The 16,357-nt window shown below is 32.8% G+C and overlaps 1 protein-coding gene across 10 annotated transcripts in view; it reads left to right on the top strand.

Moving 5' to 3' along the window:
• Positions 1–16,357, top strand: part of LOC126755583 (transcription factor collier) — an 89,255-nt gene that overhangs the window by 70,703 nt on the left and 2,195 nt on the right. For 2 of the 10 annotated variants that reach the window (XM_050468262.1, XM_050468260.1), the window contains exons 6-10: positions 8,913–8,994; positions 10,130–10,310; positions 10,724–11,005; positions 11,101–11,248; positions 11,332–11,555. In XM_050468262.1, coding sequence (XP_050324219.1) covers positions 8,913–8,994; positions 10,130–10,310; positions 10,724–11,005; positions 11,101–11,248; positions 11,332–11,555 — 917 coding nt within the window. Of the gene's footprint in view, positions 1–8,912; positions 8,995–10,129; positions 10,311–10,723; positions 11,006–11,100; positions 11,249–11,331; positions 11,601–13,832; positions 14,042–16,357 lie in introns of all 10 variants that reach the window. The other 8 variants (XR_007666505.1, XR_007666502.1, XR_007666507.1 and 5 more) reach the window with 8 other exon arrangements.

Raw genomic sequence — 16,357 nt, 5'->3', positions numbered from 1 at the left:
TATTTTTTTTATTTATATATTTATTTAATAATTTATTATTATATAAATTTAATTTTATTTATATTCCAATTTTACTGAAAAAAGCATTAGAAAACATATTTTCTCAAGCAAAAACAAAAAATTGTACAAAAAAATATTTAAGGCAATTTTTATTGCCTTCCGTGAATAGAGACACATTTACTTATTGAACTGCCCCGATTAAGAACAGCTGGTCACGTTCACGTGCCGCTTGAAAGTTTTAATGGCTAATTACACACAACATTGAACACAAAAAGATTTGAAGAATACGCAGGCAGAGTTTACGAAAATGGTGATTTAACTGCGCGCTTGCCAAAACTAAAATTTTATTATTTCAGAAATATAAGATATGTATGTCATTTCTATAAACATGTTACAAAAGCAACAATATTATAAAGTGGGAAAAAATAAAATAAAAATAAATAAATAAAAAAATTATTATAAAAAGGCAAAATAATTAAATTTTTTTTTTTTAAATCGAAAAACGAAAAAAAAGTTGTAATAAAAGTTTCAGAAAAATATGATATGTATATTATTTGCATAAGGATGTTATTAAAAGTTTAATTTCAAAAAAAACAAAATTTCAATGTAAAAGAAAAATATTGCAAATCTACATATAAAAAAGAATTTACGGTAACAATGTTTAAGTAAAAGAAAAACCATTTGTAATAAAACATGTGGAAAAAATTTTAAAAAATTAAAAAAAAAATTAAGAAAAATTAAAAAAATTAAAAAAAAATTAGAAAATTTAAAAAAAATAATACAGTAAAAAATGTCTATTAGCATGTTATACAAACAACAATATTAGAAATCCGAAAAATTTGCAAAAAAAATTTAAAAAAATAATAATAATTTAATAAACTTACAAAATGCAGTAAAAATAAAAGTAAAACAACAAAATATCATTTTTATTAACATATTACAAAACCAACAACATTATAAAGCAAAAAAAAATATTTAAAAAATAATGAAAAAAATATTTCAAAAAATTAAAAAAGAATATAGTAAAAATTTCAGTAAAATAACAAAATATGCATGTTACAAAAGCAACATCTAACAACATAAAAAAATATTCCAAAAACATATGAAAAAAAATTTAGAAAAATTAAAAAAAAAATTGAAAACATGAATAACTGCATTAGAAATTTCAGAAAAATTACACAATATCATTTCTATATACATATGTATATATGTATAAGAATACAAATAGTTTGTAAAAAAGAAATCGCTTGGCAATCTGAAAAATAGGTTCTTAGTCAACTCCTCAAAATCTCTCCAAGTATGAGCGCTTATTTGTATTACAATTAGTTGGAAGTGAGACTAGAACATTTCTTTCTGATAAAAAGAACCAAATGGGAAAGTGTAAGGCGAAAGACCATCCCGATACAACTAGAGGCTTACAATTAGAGAGATTTTCTTAAAGGTTTCTACATGTTTAAGAACCTAGTACCAAGCCAAATAAATATGAATTTTTTTGACCCACCTTAATATATGTATGTATGTATATACATATACATATTTTTTTGTTGCTTTTGTACTTTTATACCCTGAATATTGTATATTAAGAATGCTACGTAGTTTGTAACGCACAGACGAGACGAAAATGTCCTACAAAGTATACTATATATCGACGTTTACATACAAACATGACAGCTGTAGTCATAATTTACAAGTTTTATTACAATAACTACAATCAAATATAGAAATCTACACCCATCTGCAAGTCCTTGCGACAAATGAGCATGTTTCTGTCGCTTTATTATTTAGCTGGTTAAATATTTATGTGTCCGGCGAATGGCAATGACATGCTTTTTCTACAGCAGAGAATGCTATTACTAATTTTTTAGTTACTTAATACATATGTACATACATATGTATGTATGTATATATATTTTTTTTTGGAAAATTTTGAAATTTTTTTTTTCAAATTTCCCTTATATTTTTTCAACTTCATACATATACATATGTACATATATAAAAGTTAACTATATACATACAGACATAAGTATTTATATTTTATTTTTTATTTTTTTGAAAATTTCGGTTTTTACCCAATTTTCCCTTATAATTTTTCAACTTCCTTATTTTACAGCTAATCATTATCATTATCACTTCGTTACACTTCTGAGAAAATTAAGTGATTGTAGTGACAACATGTCGACGGCGCAGCATGAAAACAATAAAAACACTTCAGAATCACATACCCATACATACATACGTATGTATATGTATATGTATGTATAAGTATGCATAGCTGTGTGTATAAGTGCGCGTAAATGCATAAATGTCTCGCATACAAATCTACAAATGAGCCATAAACGTTTCAAACATTTGTTGCTATTGTTGTTGTGCAATAAAACGATGCGCTCTTCGGTATTCAAATTACCAGCGACAAGTATTTGGTGTTGCATTTCCACATGCGAGCGCCACCATGCAACGCAAAACCATTGCAAGTTGCAACAGACACGCACGCACAAACATTACTACAACAAAAACAAAAAATAACAATAAAAATCACCAACACATGCAGTGGCGATTGCAACGAGCAACAAAAAAATTGTTGAAAAACCTACGCCACTTTAGTGCCAGCGATAAACGGACACACGACACCCGACACCCTCCCGGTGCAAATCGTCGGGGCGCACAGGTCCCATTCGGCCTTTCAGCCGGTTTGTCTGCCAGCCTCCCGTTATTTTTAACATTTTAATATGCTTTAAACTTAACAAATTTGTATAGTGCTGGTGTTGTTGTTGTGTACTATCAGTGAAAATAAATGCACACACACACATAGACACATAAGCTGCATATGCAAATACATTTGTAGTTGTTTGTTACTTTTTTAAGTGTCTCTTGGGATGACACAATTTTTAGGCGCTGCCTCGCCTATCAAAATACTGTTGGATATGTACATACAAACATACATTTGAACACACATACATATGTATGTACCCACATACCTATGTATACACAGTTGTCTGTCTTCCAGTGAACATCTGGATTTGATATATTACTCAATATTATTTGTTATGCATGCATTTACAAAACAGAGTTGCCACACTTAACGTAATTTATTACACAAAATGTTAAAGAATATCCAGATTTTAACAGATAACAATAAAAAAAACGTTAACTTCGGTTGTATAGCAGCTCTTATACAAAATTGATGGACTGTGATCGTTCAGTTTGTATGGCAGCTATATGTTATAGTGATCCGATCTAAACAATTTCTTCGAAGATTACAGTATTGGCCCAGATAATAATTCATGCCAAATTTCGTGCAGATATCTCGTGAAATGAAAAAGTTTTCCATACAAGTACTAGAGCCCGATCGTTCAGTTTGTATGGCAGCTATATATATGCTATTTCTTCTGAGATGTTATTGTCAGATTAAAGCTGAAAATTTCAATATCTCGTCAAATGAGTTTTCCAGATAGCATCGTATTTGCTTTAGATCCGAATTTCTAAAATTCATGATTGTCCAAAATTTCGTGAAAATATCTCCTTAAATGAAAAAGTTTTCCATACAAGCACTTGGGCCCGATCGTTCAGTTTGTATGACAGCTATATGCTATACTGGTCCGATATCGCCGGTTCCGCGAAATAAACAGATTTTTGGGGAGAAAAGGGCGCGAGCCAAATTTCAGAACGATATCTCAAAAACTGAGTGACTAAACGGACATATTAATGTATATCACTTCAAAATTTTTTAGTAAAGTCGCAAACCCTTTTGATATTATTTTAGTCTTATATTTGAAACAATATTATTTATTTAAAAGAGCAGAGTGGTTTTTGGCGCTTTTAAAGTAAAGTTCCATAAACTGCTCCGCTTTTATAATTCCTGAATTATTCACGCCGATTCATGGATATTCTGTCGATATGGCCTTAACTATAGTACATATGGAGCTCAAAAACAAAATTTTGACGCACGCTGTGAACTCAAATAGCCGAAATTACTCTAAAGTTTTTCGCTTGGCTTGGACCACATTCCCTTTGCAAACAGTTGTCTTTTCTTCACTCTTTCTTCATAAACATTAACACATAACCTCAATTTTTCGCTTTTTGTCAAGAACAAAAATCGGCAGTTATGCACTTCTAAAATCCCATAAATACTATTTCTACATAAAAATTGACTTATCTCGAAAAAAATATTGTCCATTTATCCACAAGCAAATCGCAAAGATATACAAATATACATTCATACACGAGTTCATCGCACAGTATCAATCTTTGGTACATTGCTCGGCTTTGAGATAAAAATTCGGCAAGCAGATGGCCTCAAGCTCAAATTAGGCCAACTATTATGCGTTTCTATGCCATACATATGTATGTATGTATGTATGTATGTGTATGTACATACATATATGGTAATTAGTTAGACAGCAAATAAATGCGAGAGCGCTGAGCAAATTGTTGTGCATCATTAAAAAATAAAGCTATTGTCACTGAATAATTTGTTGATGTAGGCCACATGAAGCTCAGACATTTACTTCTAATATTTCGGGATTAAAAAACCGGGCTTCGGAATTTTTAATCGGAAAACTTTTTAAAGAAATCCCGAAATTTCGGGATTAAAAAATCGGGATCGGGATTGGGAAATTTTACATCAAATTTAAATTTTTTTAAACAAATGCGGACATTTCCATTTTGCATTTTTTAAAGAAATCCCGAAATTTCAGAACCGAGATAGCGATAGGGATTTAGATTGGTATCGGTATGCAGGCAATTTGAATCATGAAATTTTTAACATAAGTCCCGAAATTTCGGGATTGAAAAATCAGAATCGGGATTGAGAAATTTTACATCAAAAAACTTTTAAAACAAATACGGAAATTTCCGGATTCAGACAATTACATTTTTCAAAGAAATCCCGAACTTTCAGAATCTAAAAATCGAGGGATTAAAAAATCGGGAACGGGATTCAGACATTTCGGAATTGAGATTGCAATTTGAATCATTAAATTTTTAGAAGAAATACCGAAATTTTGGTATTAAGAAATCAGGACCGGGATTGAGAAATTATACATCGCAAAATTTATAAAACAAATACGGAAATTTCTGGATTCAGACTTTCGCATTTTTCAAAGAAATCCCAAAATTTCAGAATGTCAAAATCGAGGGATTAAAATATCGGGATCGGGATTGAAAAATTTTACAAAAAATTTAATTTTTTTTAAACAAATGCGAAAATTCCCATTTCGAATTTTTCAAAGAAATACCGAAATTTCGGGACTGAAAAATCAGAATCGGGATCGGGATTCAGACATTTTGAGTCGAAAAATGTTTAAAACAAATATGGAAATATCCAGTTTATTGGAAAAATCTCTGTATGCACAGTTTTTTGGAAAAGAAATAGGCTACCAATGTTTAACATATCTTCGAAAACCAGGCTCTTCTGATATCAAAGGTTAAAATGGACAAACGTACTTAGCTAAAGTGTCTCTAAAAAGATTATCCGTATCTTAGAAAAAAATTAAGATGCTATACTTAAATAGTAAAGAAACTTCGTTCAATTAGCAATCAAGCTTTTAGCCGAAGAAATTCTAGCAAACGCTTGCACCGCTTTAAAACCCTTACCTTTCCACAAATATCGTCATCTAGTCTCTACTTCCATCTCGCTTGCTTAAATTGAACATCTGTGCATTTCTGACTTTAGAAAAAAAATCGAAATATAAACCTTGCCGGAATCATTTTTCAACACAGCATAATCAAGAATTTGCGTGTCTTCCTCTCTTTCCTCTCCCACCCCCCTCTAACTGACGCAAAGTAGTTAATCAATAGCAGAAATATGAGCCGCGCGGCATTTGTCTACAAAATTTACATGCCTGTGACGCTTATTTCCTCAATTTTTTTTATTACGGAATCGAAGTGTTGAAATATTAGTCCGGAAAAAGTGAAAACTCGACATTTGTCGTGGAGAAAAAATGCAATAGCTGAGCATTCGTTAATATAATTTACATCTATTAACACCCTCAATGCGTTAAACAAATTGCTAAACAATACCTGGTATACCTCTACATATATATGTATGTATGTGTGTATGTATGAGAACTCAAAACCCATAAGTGCCTCTCACAGGCAGCACTTAAGTGCTTAAGTTTATTTGTTTATGCACATAAGTAAGAGTATCACCGGCTTCCGGTGTACGCCACTTCGGCTGATTTGTTATTAACACTCGGCCGCGGTGCTCCTTACACACTGGCTGGCACCCTTAAACGTCTCAGCGCTGTGAACGCCGCAGGAGCGCGCACACGCACACAACCGCACCAAAAGGACAATCTGACACGTCGCCGGACTGCCTGCTGTCATACATATGTACTTCTAAGCGTATATTCGATAAAGATCAACTGGCGAAAAGCACCCGAGGTCATTGGTATAGGAAAAAGCGCCCAACTAAAGAGGCAAATAAACTTTTACGCCGCGAGGCAAACATCTGTTTTCCTTATTATTCATTATTGGGATTGAGGGTGGGAGGAAGGAATGAGGGCAGTGCGAGTGCTTGACACTATTTTGTGCGCGTTGAGTGCGTATATTGTTGCTTTTTTCGCTCGCGGCCATATGAAAGTGAGCTAAATATTATTTTAAATATGCAACTTAAGTCAATCGGATGCCGTTATTCGTATCGGAAATACACAAAATGACAAATTAATAATAATAATAAAAGTGTGGCGCAATTATTTCGACGCTCTGCGGGCAACTGTTATGATAAAGAACGAAAATTTCGGGGGTTTTGAGGTTATGTACGCACGAATTCTTCCTTATTGACGTAGACACTGCTTAGGCGGTAATATCCGAGTTTACAACAGAGCTGCAGCCGTTCTTCCAAGAGTCTAAGTGTAGCCAGGTTCTTCTCCACCTGGTCTTTCCAACGGAGTGGAGGTTCTCCTCTTTCTCCTTTCCCCGGCGGGTACTGCGTCGAATACTTTCAGAGCTGGAGTGTTTTCGTCCATCCGGACAACATGACCTAGCCAGCATAACCGCTGCCTCTTAATACGCTGAACTATGTAAATGTCATCGTATAACTCGTACAGCTCATCGTTTCATCGAATGCGATATTCGCCGTGGCCAACGCACAAAGGACCATAAATCTTCCGCAGAACCTTTCTCTCGAAAACTCGTAACGTCGACTCTTCAGATGTTGTCATCGTCCATACCTCTGCGTCATATAGCAGGACGGGAATAATGAGTGACTTATAGAGTTTTATATTTTTGGTCTCAAAATTATCTATGAAATCGATTATCACTGTCAACCGTGACGTGGGAAACAAGTTGCGACTGGGACGACTGTTTGGTGACACCAGATATTTCGTCTTGCTCTCATTCACTTCCACGCCCATTTAATCTATATTATTTGTTCAAGAAAAGGCAATGGTTGCTTATGGAAACACCTTAAAAAATTTGTACGTAGTTGAGTCAGTTTCAAAAACTAGCTTTCTCCACTCTCTACCTTACTTAGCTAGGTACTAGTCCTTGTAAAATCCTTTATAATAGATCTTCAAATTCAATATGTTCAAGTAAAGACTATACAAGTAGTTTGCTAAACCATCATGTAAGTGTTATTATATAATACTTGGCTTACTCAAACTGCTTGTTAACACTTTGAGCTCCAGAGACCACAGAAATCGCAGATCCGATTGTGACATTTATGAAGTTGGTGCAGGAAATCTTCTTTGAAATCAAACTTCTTCGAGGCTTTTTTTCTTGTATCGCTGTTATCTAACTTTTAAAGATAAGTAAATGGGTTTTACTCAATAAGACTCAAGAGCTCAGAATCAGAAAATTTAAATATTAATTTCTGAAAAGTCATAACGGTTATGCGTGGCAAACAGCTGGTTGTCGCATAAATAGAGCATCAATTAGCAGTACAATCTATGTACTCTCTTGTCATAGCCAAGTTACTAAAGGCGGCGTTAGAATGGATACGTGAAACGTCAATGACGGATAAGTATGGGAATGAACTGGTGTACGTAACGTAAAGATATGCCACAAACATTCGGCAGGTAAACATAAATCAGCTGTTCTTCATAACCGCCAACTGTCAATTGAATACGTTGTCGTATCCAAAAGTTGAGAGTTGATCTACCGGTTGCTTCTCCGGTAGAGGACATTGTAAATCTCTCGCCTTCCATATGAGTGTATACATTCAACTCAGTTATCAGTTGCCTATATTTCCGATACGGAATCAACGTACCTATTCTGACTGAGAGCGCGTTAAAGGCTCATTATCAATCTGCAGAGTAAAAAATATATATTTTAGTCTTTGTTACAGATTCTAGTGCTATTTATAGGACTATCATGCGACGCTTTTGACAGTAGAAAATTGTCTTTGTTTTTTGTTTACGAGTATCCACTTTTATCATATGTTATTGTTTGTTGTTTACGGCTTATGTTTGTAGCGGTACAATGATTGTCAAAACAAGTTCTATTGTTCCAAGGGTGTTGACGTGAAAATGGTTATCGCTAGTGCCTTTACTAAGATAATTAATAGAATAAAGACACAGTAAAACCAGTTGAGGTTATGTTATTAACTAGCGTGAAGGTTATTGTAAGAAAGAGAGAGACAATTTATTGTAAAAATATAAAGAAACTGCTGGATATACATATATATTTTTTAATTTGTCGACGGAAAAAATTTATAAATTTAAAAATTTCGAACAAGAACTTTGTGGATTATATCAATAATTAAAAAATGTCATGTTTATCTTAAAATATTATATATTAGTAAATATTAATAAAATATTAACTAAAATATTTAATATTTATTAATAGTTATTAATATTTTTTTATATAAAACTATAACATTATCATATATTTGTTAAAATAATATATTTTTAATAAATCAAAATGTTTTTCATCACTTTTAACAATTTACATTTTTTCATATTTTTTATTTTCAGATTTTTCCTGAAATTCTTTTTGAAATGCAATCAAAACTGTTTAAAAAATGCCGGCAATCCCAGAGATATGAGACGCTTTCAGGTACAGTACTTAAAAATTATATGTTTTATACAGTTACCTGTATGTACATATATGGATATGTTAGACTAAAGGAAGCTAAAGTAATTATTTTAAACAATTATTTTATAAATATAAAATGTTTAAAGTTTTTATTACAATTTTTTTTTAATTTTTTGTTCAGAATATCGCTGTCTGACTGTATTTTTTAATATTTGTGCATATTTTGACAAATATTTTTTAATTAATTTTTACTTTGTGTCATGGTCGCCAAATTCATTTATTGGCATTCAGTACCGAAACATTTTACGAATCCCGAAATTTCGAGATTTTTAATATTTGAAAAATTTTCCTAATTAATTTTTATTTTGTATCTTAATAAAATTTTCTGCATTCAGTCCGGAAATATATTTTGAGTCTCGAAATTTCGGGATTTTTAATTTAAAGTACTTTTATATAAATTACTTATAAAAAAAAAAATTAACGGTAATTATTAAATACCAAATTTGTACAATTTACTTTTTTAATTATTAAAAATAGAATAACTTTAAATATTTGTCGTTTTCAACTTAGCGCTGTCTGACTGTATTTTTTAATATTTGATAATATATATTTTTTTTTTCAATTTTTGATACATAAATACATAAATATTTTAAACTTAGTTTTAAATTTTTGTCAAATAAAATATTTTCTTACTCAATCCCGAAACGTTTTATGAGTCCCGAAATTTCGGGATTTTTTATTTTAACGTGTTTTACGTACGTTAGTGTCATAATAAAGTATTCGCTTATCAGCAGCCAATCCAGAAATATTTGTTGAATCCCGAAATTTCGGAATTTTGTATTTTAAAGCGTTTTTAAGTAAATTAGTGTCATGGTAAAATTTTGGCATAACAGCTTCCAATCCCGAAAAGTTTTATGAGTCCCGAAATTTCAGGATTTTGTATTTTAACATGTTTTTAATTAAATTAATGTCATAATGAAATATTCTCTTAATAACAGTAAATCCCGAAAAAAGTCGTTAATCCCGAATTTTCGTAATTTTATATTTTAATTTGAGAAAATAATTTTAAAAACTAATTTATTAAATAATAAATTTATAATTTTGACCATAAAAAAGTTTTGAATTTTTTCATTACAACTTTTTTGTTCTCCCGCAGGTTGTCATCTCCACACAAGTGACCGTTGATGGCCCACTACTGGCTATATCCGATAATATGTTCGTACACAACAATTCGAAGCATGGACGCCGCGCCAAACGTTTGGATACCACGGAAGGTACAGGAAACTCCTCCCTGTCCTTAACGGGTCACCCACTTGCGCCTGACAGTACCTATGATGGTCCGTAACGAAATTGATTTACACTTTATTTTGGTTTTTAATTTTTTAGTAAAGAAAAGAGTAGCATTTGAGAATGTTGCAGTAGATTAACTGTTTTCATTTCAACTTAGTAATAGTTTAACAATTTTGAATTTAGTTGTAATTAGAAAAATAATTAAAATAGTTTTTGCGCCTAAATGTATGCCTCTGATTTTTAAATATAAATCTTATGGCACACTTTCAGGCGCAAATTAAGTTTTAGCCATTATTATTTTCATTATTCAAATTTCATTATTTTATTGCTTAATTTTTTTCGAATTCGCTTAAAAATTACAATACGGTCGTACACTTAACCACGCATCCCTTTCCCGCTTATCATTACCCACAATACTATGTGCCACACTTTACTAAATCTGCAACCTTTCTCGCTACAGGTCTTTATCCACCATTGCCCGTGGCCACGCCCTGCATCAAAGCTATTTCGCCCAGCGAGGGTTGGACCTCTGGCGGCGCAACCGTTATTATTGTGGGTGATAATTTCTTTGATGGCCTCCAAGTGGTCTTCGGCACAATGCTCGTTTGGAGCGAATTGATTACATCGCATGCCATTCGTGTGCAAACACCACCACGTCACATACCCGGTGTGGTGGAGGTGACTTTGTCGTATAAGAGCAAACAGTTCTGCAAGGGTTCGCCTGGCCGATTTGTCTATGTTTGTGAGTAAAAATAAATGGTTATTAAAAAACCTAATATTTTATATACTAATAACTAAACCCCATTTTCCCCACTCTTCTTTTCTCTTCTCTTTAAGCAGCGCTCAATGAGCCGACCATCGATTACGGTTTTCAACGTTTGCAAAAGCTCATACCACGTCATCCTGGCGATCCAGAGAAATTACAAAAGGAAATCATACTCAAACGCGCAGCCGATTTGGTCGAGGCCTTGTACTCCATGCCAAGGTAAGCCGCAAGCTCAGTACACCAGCTTTTTATACACAAAACTAATCAAATTCCTTACTACCTTTCTCTTCTCTATCTCTTAGATCTCCCGGCGGTTCGACCGGCTTCAATTCATACACCGGCCAGCTGGCTGTAAGCGTTCAGGATACCGCTGGCCAATGGACCGAAGACGACTATCAGCGCGCCCAATCGAGCAGCGTGAGTCCACGTGGCGGCTATTGCAGCAGCGCTTCGACGCCACACAGTTCGGGCGGCTCTTATGGCGCTACGGTGGCCGCTAATGGCTATGGCCCCACAACCAATATGGGTACGTTATCCTCCTCACCAGCCAGTGTTTTCAACTCCACCAGCAGTAAGTTTAAGTACCTGTAGAAGTTTAGAGTGATAGTTGAGTGCATGTGTCACAACGTATTAGCTGTAGCAAGTATTCTTAGACATGTACGCAGTGTTGAACGTAGTTTACAAATTTATGCATGAGACGCGTAATTCTTAGGGTCCTATGAGTCATCGACTATAAAATTGTCTTCATCCTGAGGTTCTATCAATAAGCCGATTACTTTTCTGATAACTCATAAAGTAATCTATCTGTTCTAAGAGCTCCACGTATAAGGACGCTCCAAAGCTTACTTTTTTCCCGATTTTCAAAAATTTTTTTCTGAGAAAAATAGGCAGAACCTTGTTCTTGTTCCCCGGTGTATAAAAAAACCGGTTATTTGGAAAATCTGACTGTCGTTACACTTATTTATGAAATAAGTTTCACCGATGGAACCATGGCCTGTTAGAACTCCCACAACTAGGGAGAGGCTAGCCTTACTAAGAGCTAAGAGCTCTCTAAATCTTTTACGATCGGTCTTGTGCCAAAAGGATATTGCGACAGCTCATAAACCGATGGCGGCCCAGCGCTGACCAAGTCCCTGCGAAGTCCAGCTATCCAAGAGTCGAACAGATGAGGAGAGGGCAGCACCGACACGGTTCCATTCAACCGATGGCGGAGCTATGATATCTTACCTTGCCAGCTCTTCAGCTTTATAGTTGCCTGCATTCCTCTGTACTTGGTAGTATTGTTACCAAATCACTCAAGGTCATTGATAACAAGGCTTGGCATTCCTTAAGCAGCTCTGAACGCACGGTCAGTGAGTTTCACAGCCCCGAGTGTTTAGTCACTCCTCTGAAGAAAACTGTACTCTGCAGCAGTAAACCTACCTCTACCTTCGTGACAGCAACCTCGGCTTGAAAACTCTGCAATAATCCGGAAGTCTGAAAGTGAAGTTGATAGAGAGTTCCTGATAATGTATCAATCCACAAACCTTCCCTCCTCTTCGTCTCCATCCGTAAAGAAGCTCACTGCCCCTGTCCTCTAGCGACCACCAGTATTTGATTTAGCGACTTCATGTTATAAAAGACCCGGTATAAATTCAAAACCTGCGAGCAGTAACGAGTCTCAGGGCTGATAGCAACTTACTCGGCCATACGCCTTCCGGATATATCTATGCAATATCGCAAAATCTCTTGAAGACCCATGATTGGCATAGACCTTAGTACACCACACATGCTGATGAGCACCGCTTGTTGAACCCTCTCTAGCTTCCTTGTAAGTGTGGTATTTTCTAGAGCCCTTCACCACACAAAGACCTCATTGAACATAATGAACTATGGTTTCATAAAGCCAGAGTACTACTTTCAATGAGAGACCCCACCTTTTGAAAAATGTCTTCTCTACAGGAGTATAAAATAATATCTGCGTATCTGCGCGGTCTACGTGACTCTAGCGATTTTTTTTATTTGGCGAAGTTGGTCTCTCGTTGTTGTAGTGCCAGAATTATGTCGACTTGACAGTCCTTTGCCGGATAAAAATTCGGGTCCGTTCTGATTACGTAACCTGAATGTCGTGCGAACGGTTGGTGTGTCATCAGTTTCTACTCGCTCAACTTGCTCTCGGAGCGCGCTGCTAAACTGACGTCGCTCAAAATTTGTTTTCAGTCCATACGATTTTGCACTCTGTCTTTATTGTACCCATTATTATACACAGCACTGTAGTTTTAGTTAGTTTTATGCATTTAGTATACAGTGTTGTGAAAAATAATTAAATATTTCACGCAGCTGAAAGTATTTTATCAATTCATTTTAATATTTAAGCATTTCGTGTGCCACCAAAGGCTTTGTAGTGAATTCTAAAATAAATGCGAGGCATAAAATGAATATTTAATATTTTTTTTATATTTGTAATAATTTATTTTAATTTTTTTCTTAGTGTGTATTGTATGTAAATAATTGATTTAGTTGTTAACGCAGCGATTTTGTTTCTTTTTCTTTTTTCTCTTTTCATTGCATGGTCTTGTTCTAAAAAAAAAACTTTTGAAATATAAAAACACACACAATTAATTATTTAAATATACAATTTTTACACGTAACGGTATTGTAATTTGGTGTTATGTTTTGCAAAAATTTGTATTGAATGCTGTAAAATTTGTAAAATTAAACAAAAAACACTATTTGATAAACAAAAAAAACTACAAACAACAAAAATATATAAACTAAAAAAAAACAAAAACAAAAAAACATCAAAAATACGAAATATGCTCAGGCAGTGCCTTTTCGCCATTAATCTCAACAGTGTCGTCACCGTGGCATCAGGCGCTAGTGCAACACCACCACACACATCCGCACCACTACCACCACCATGCGCACCAGCCGTGGCACAATCCAGCCGCCTCAATCGCAACCGCCGCCGTGTAGAGCGTTCGGAGCGTGCAGCCCGAGAGTTACGTGCATTTGCTCTGTGAAAAGCTAACGGTATAACAAATGAGAAATATTTATTTTTTTACATTTAAGTTACTTAGTTGTGTTGCCAATGAAATGTCTACTATGCAAATACTGTGGCAAAAGTAGTTTTCGATTTTGTTTTTTATTCAAATAATTTTTTTCCACGTCGCACTATGCGCTTGAGCTGCGGCGACTATGAACACTGTAGGTTACCTGTCCGGTTTTTGTGACTTGAAACCCGCAGGTGCGTACCAGCAGCTTTTACAATGTTTTCCTTTTCTTGCTCCTTTTGCGTTTGTCTGCATAGAAAAGGACAGGTAACCATTTCCGGGTACGCGCCTGAGCATTGTTCCAAAAAATTCAAATAATAAAAAGCACTTCACTCCATACATCCATATTTAATTATGTACATACAACAGCTTTGCATTTTTTCATATATATATAATTTTATTTACGAAGCTTTAGAAAAAGTTATTTCATTAAAAAAATACAAAAGGTCTTTGTTTAAGAAAAATATTTCTTAATTGTTTCTTATTTTATAAAGTAATTGAAAAAAAGCTCTTATAAAGCTTTTAACCAATTTTGAGAATTTTCATAAGCTTTTAAAATTAAAGCTTAAAAAAATTAAAAAAGCTTTTTGAAAGCTTCTTGGCAATTTGATTGATAAACTACTTTATTAAAAACTATTACTCTATGGAAGCTTTTAATCAATTTCGAGACTTTTCATAAGCTTTTAGAGAAAAAAATATATAAAATGATATTTAGCAAGCTTTTTAAGCAAGTTTAGTTTATTTAGCAAAAATGCCTTAATTGTGTTTTATTCAATATTAAGAAATTAAAAAAGCTTTTTGCAAGCTTTTGTGCAATTTTGAGAATTTGTTTAAGCTTTTAAAGAAAAACAATTTCATCAAAAATACAAAAACTGTTATTAAAATAGCTTTTTAAGTAAACTAATGTCAGTAAAAACTAAAAAATTATGAAAAGTTCTTTTAAAGCTTCTGCGCAATTTTGTAAAAATTAATAATTTTTGAAATTTTTTTTTTAATTTTAATAAATTTGTTTTATTTCACTGTTTTTTATTTCATATTAAGGAATTTCAAAAAAAAAACTCTTTGAAAGCTGTTAAACAGTTTGGAGAATTTTTATAAGCTTTTACAGAAAAGCTATTTCAATAAACAAAGTAACACAAAAAATTTATTTACGAAGCTATTTAGGTAAGATTTTTTTATTAAGAAACGAAGACTTAATCGTTTTTTATTTTATATTGAGGTAAAAAGATTTTGAGCAGAATTTTTGCATTTCAAGTAAGTTTAGTTTAATAAACAATAATGGCTTGTTTGAGCATTATGTCCTATAAAGTTAAAAAAAAGCTCTTTGGAAGCTTTTTAGCAATTTTCGAGCTTTTTTACTTCACTAAAAAAATAGGACAAGAAACACATTTAAAATCCTTTTTAATAAAGCTAATTTTAGAAAGAAATAATTGCTTAATAGTTTTACATCTTACATTAGAAATTGAAAAAAAAGCATTTGAGCAATTTTGAAAAGTTTTATTTTTTTTAACATATATTTTTTAATTTTCATAATTTTTTTATAATTAGTTCAAAAAGAATTCTCACTGCAAGCAGCGTTAAAGCTTAAAAATAAAAAAAGGCTTTTTGAAAGCTTCTTGGCAATTTGATTTTTTTTAGTTTTCTTCTTAATTTTCAACAAATATTTTCATATTTAGTTAAAATATGAATTTCTGTGTAAGCAGAGTTAAAACTTAAAAAATTTTAAAAAGCTCTTTGAAAGCTTCTTGGCAATTTAATTTGTTTTTTAGTTGTTAGCAAACTCTTTTTAATTTTCAAGAAATATTTTTATATTTAGTTAAAATATAAAATTTTGCTGCTGGTTATTAGCAGTGCCAAAGCTCTTCTCAAGCTTTTCACTTTTAAAACTTTTTTCTTTACTCCAGCTTAATCGTTCACATTTTAATCTGAAATGAATAAATAATTTAGAGCATTCGAAATTAAAAAGCTGTATGTTTAAGCTTTTATAAAGCTTTGTATGAATTAAAACCTGTGGAAGTTGATATTAAAAGCTTATTTGCATTTACAACAACTTTCACTTCTGCCTCGAATCCGAACTTGAACTCAAAAAATTATTATAAAATTATTATCTGCCATAAAGCTTTTTAAAAAAAAAAAATTATAAAATATTAAAAGCTTATCTGGGTTCTGAACTTTTTTTTACTTATACTTTTTATTTTTCTTTCACTTCTGCCTTGAATACGAACTTGAACTTGAAACAAAAAAAATTAGCTGCACGAAAGCTTTTTATAAAGATGTAGAAGATATTAAAAGCTTA

Source organism: Bactrocera neohumeralis, chromosome 4 (assembly GCF_024586455.1).
Source record: "Bactrocera neohumeralis isolate Rockhampton chromosome 4, APGP_CSIRO_Bneo_wtdbg2-racon-allhic-juicebox.fasta_v2, whole genome shotgun sequence".
Lineage (NCBI taxonomy): Eukaryota > Metazoa > Arthropoda > Insecta > Diptera > Tephritidae > Bactrocera > Bactrocera neohumeralis.
This window is presented reverse-complemented; position numbering and strand designations above follow the sequence as displayed.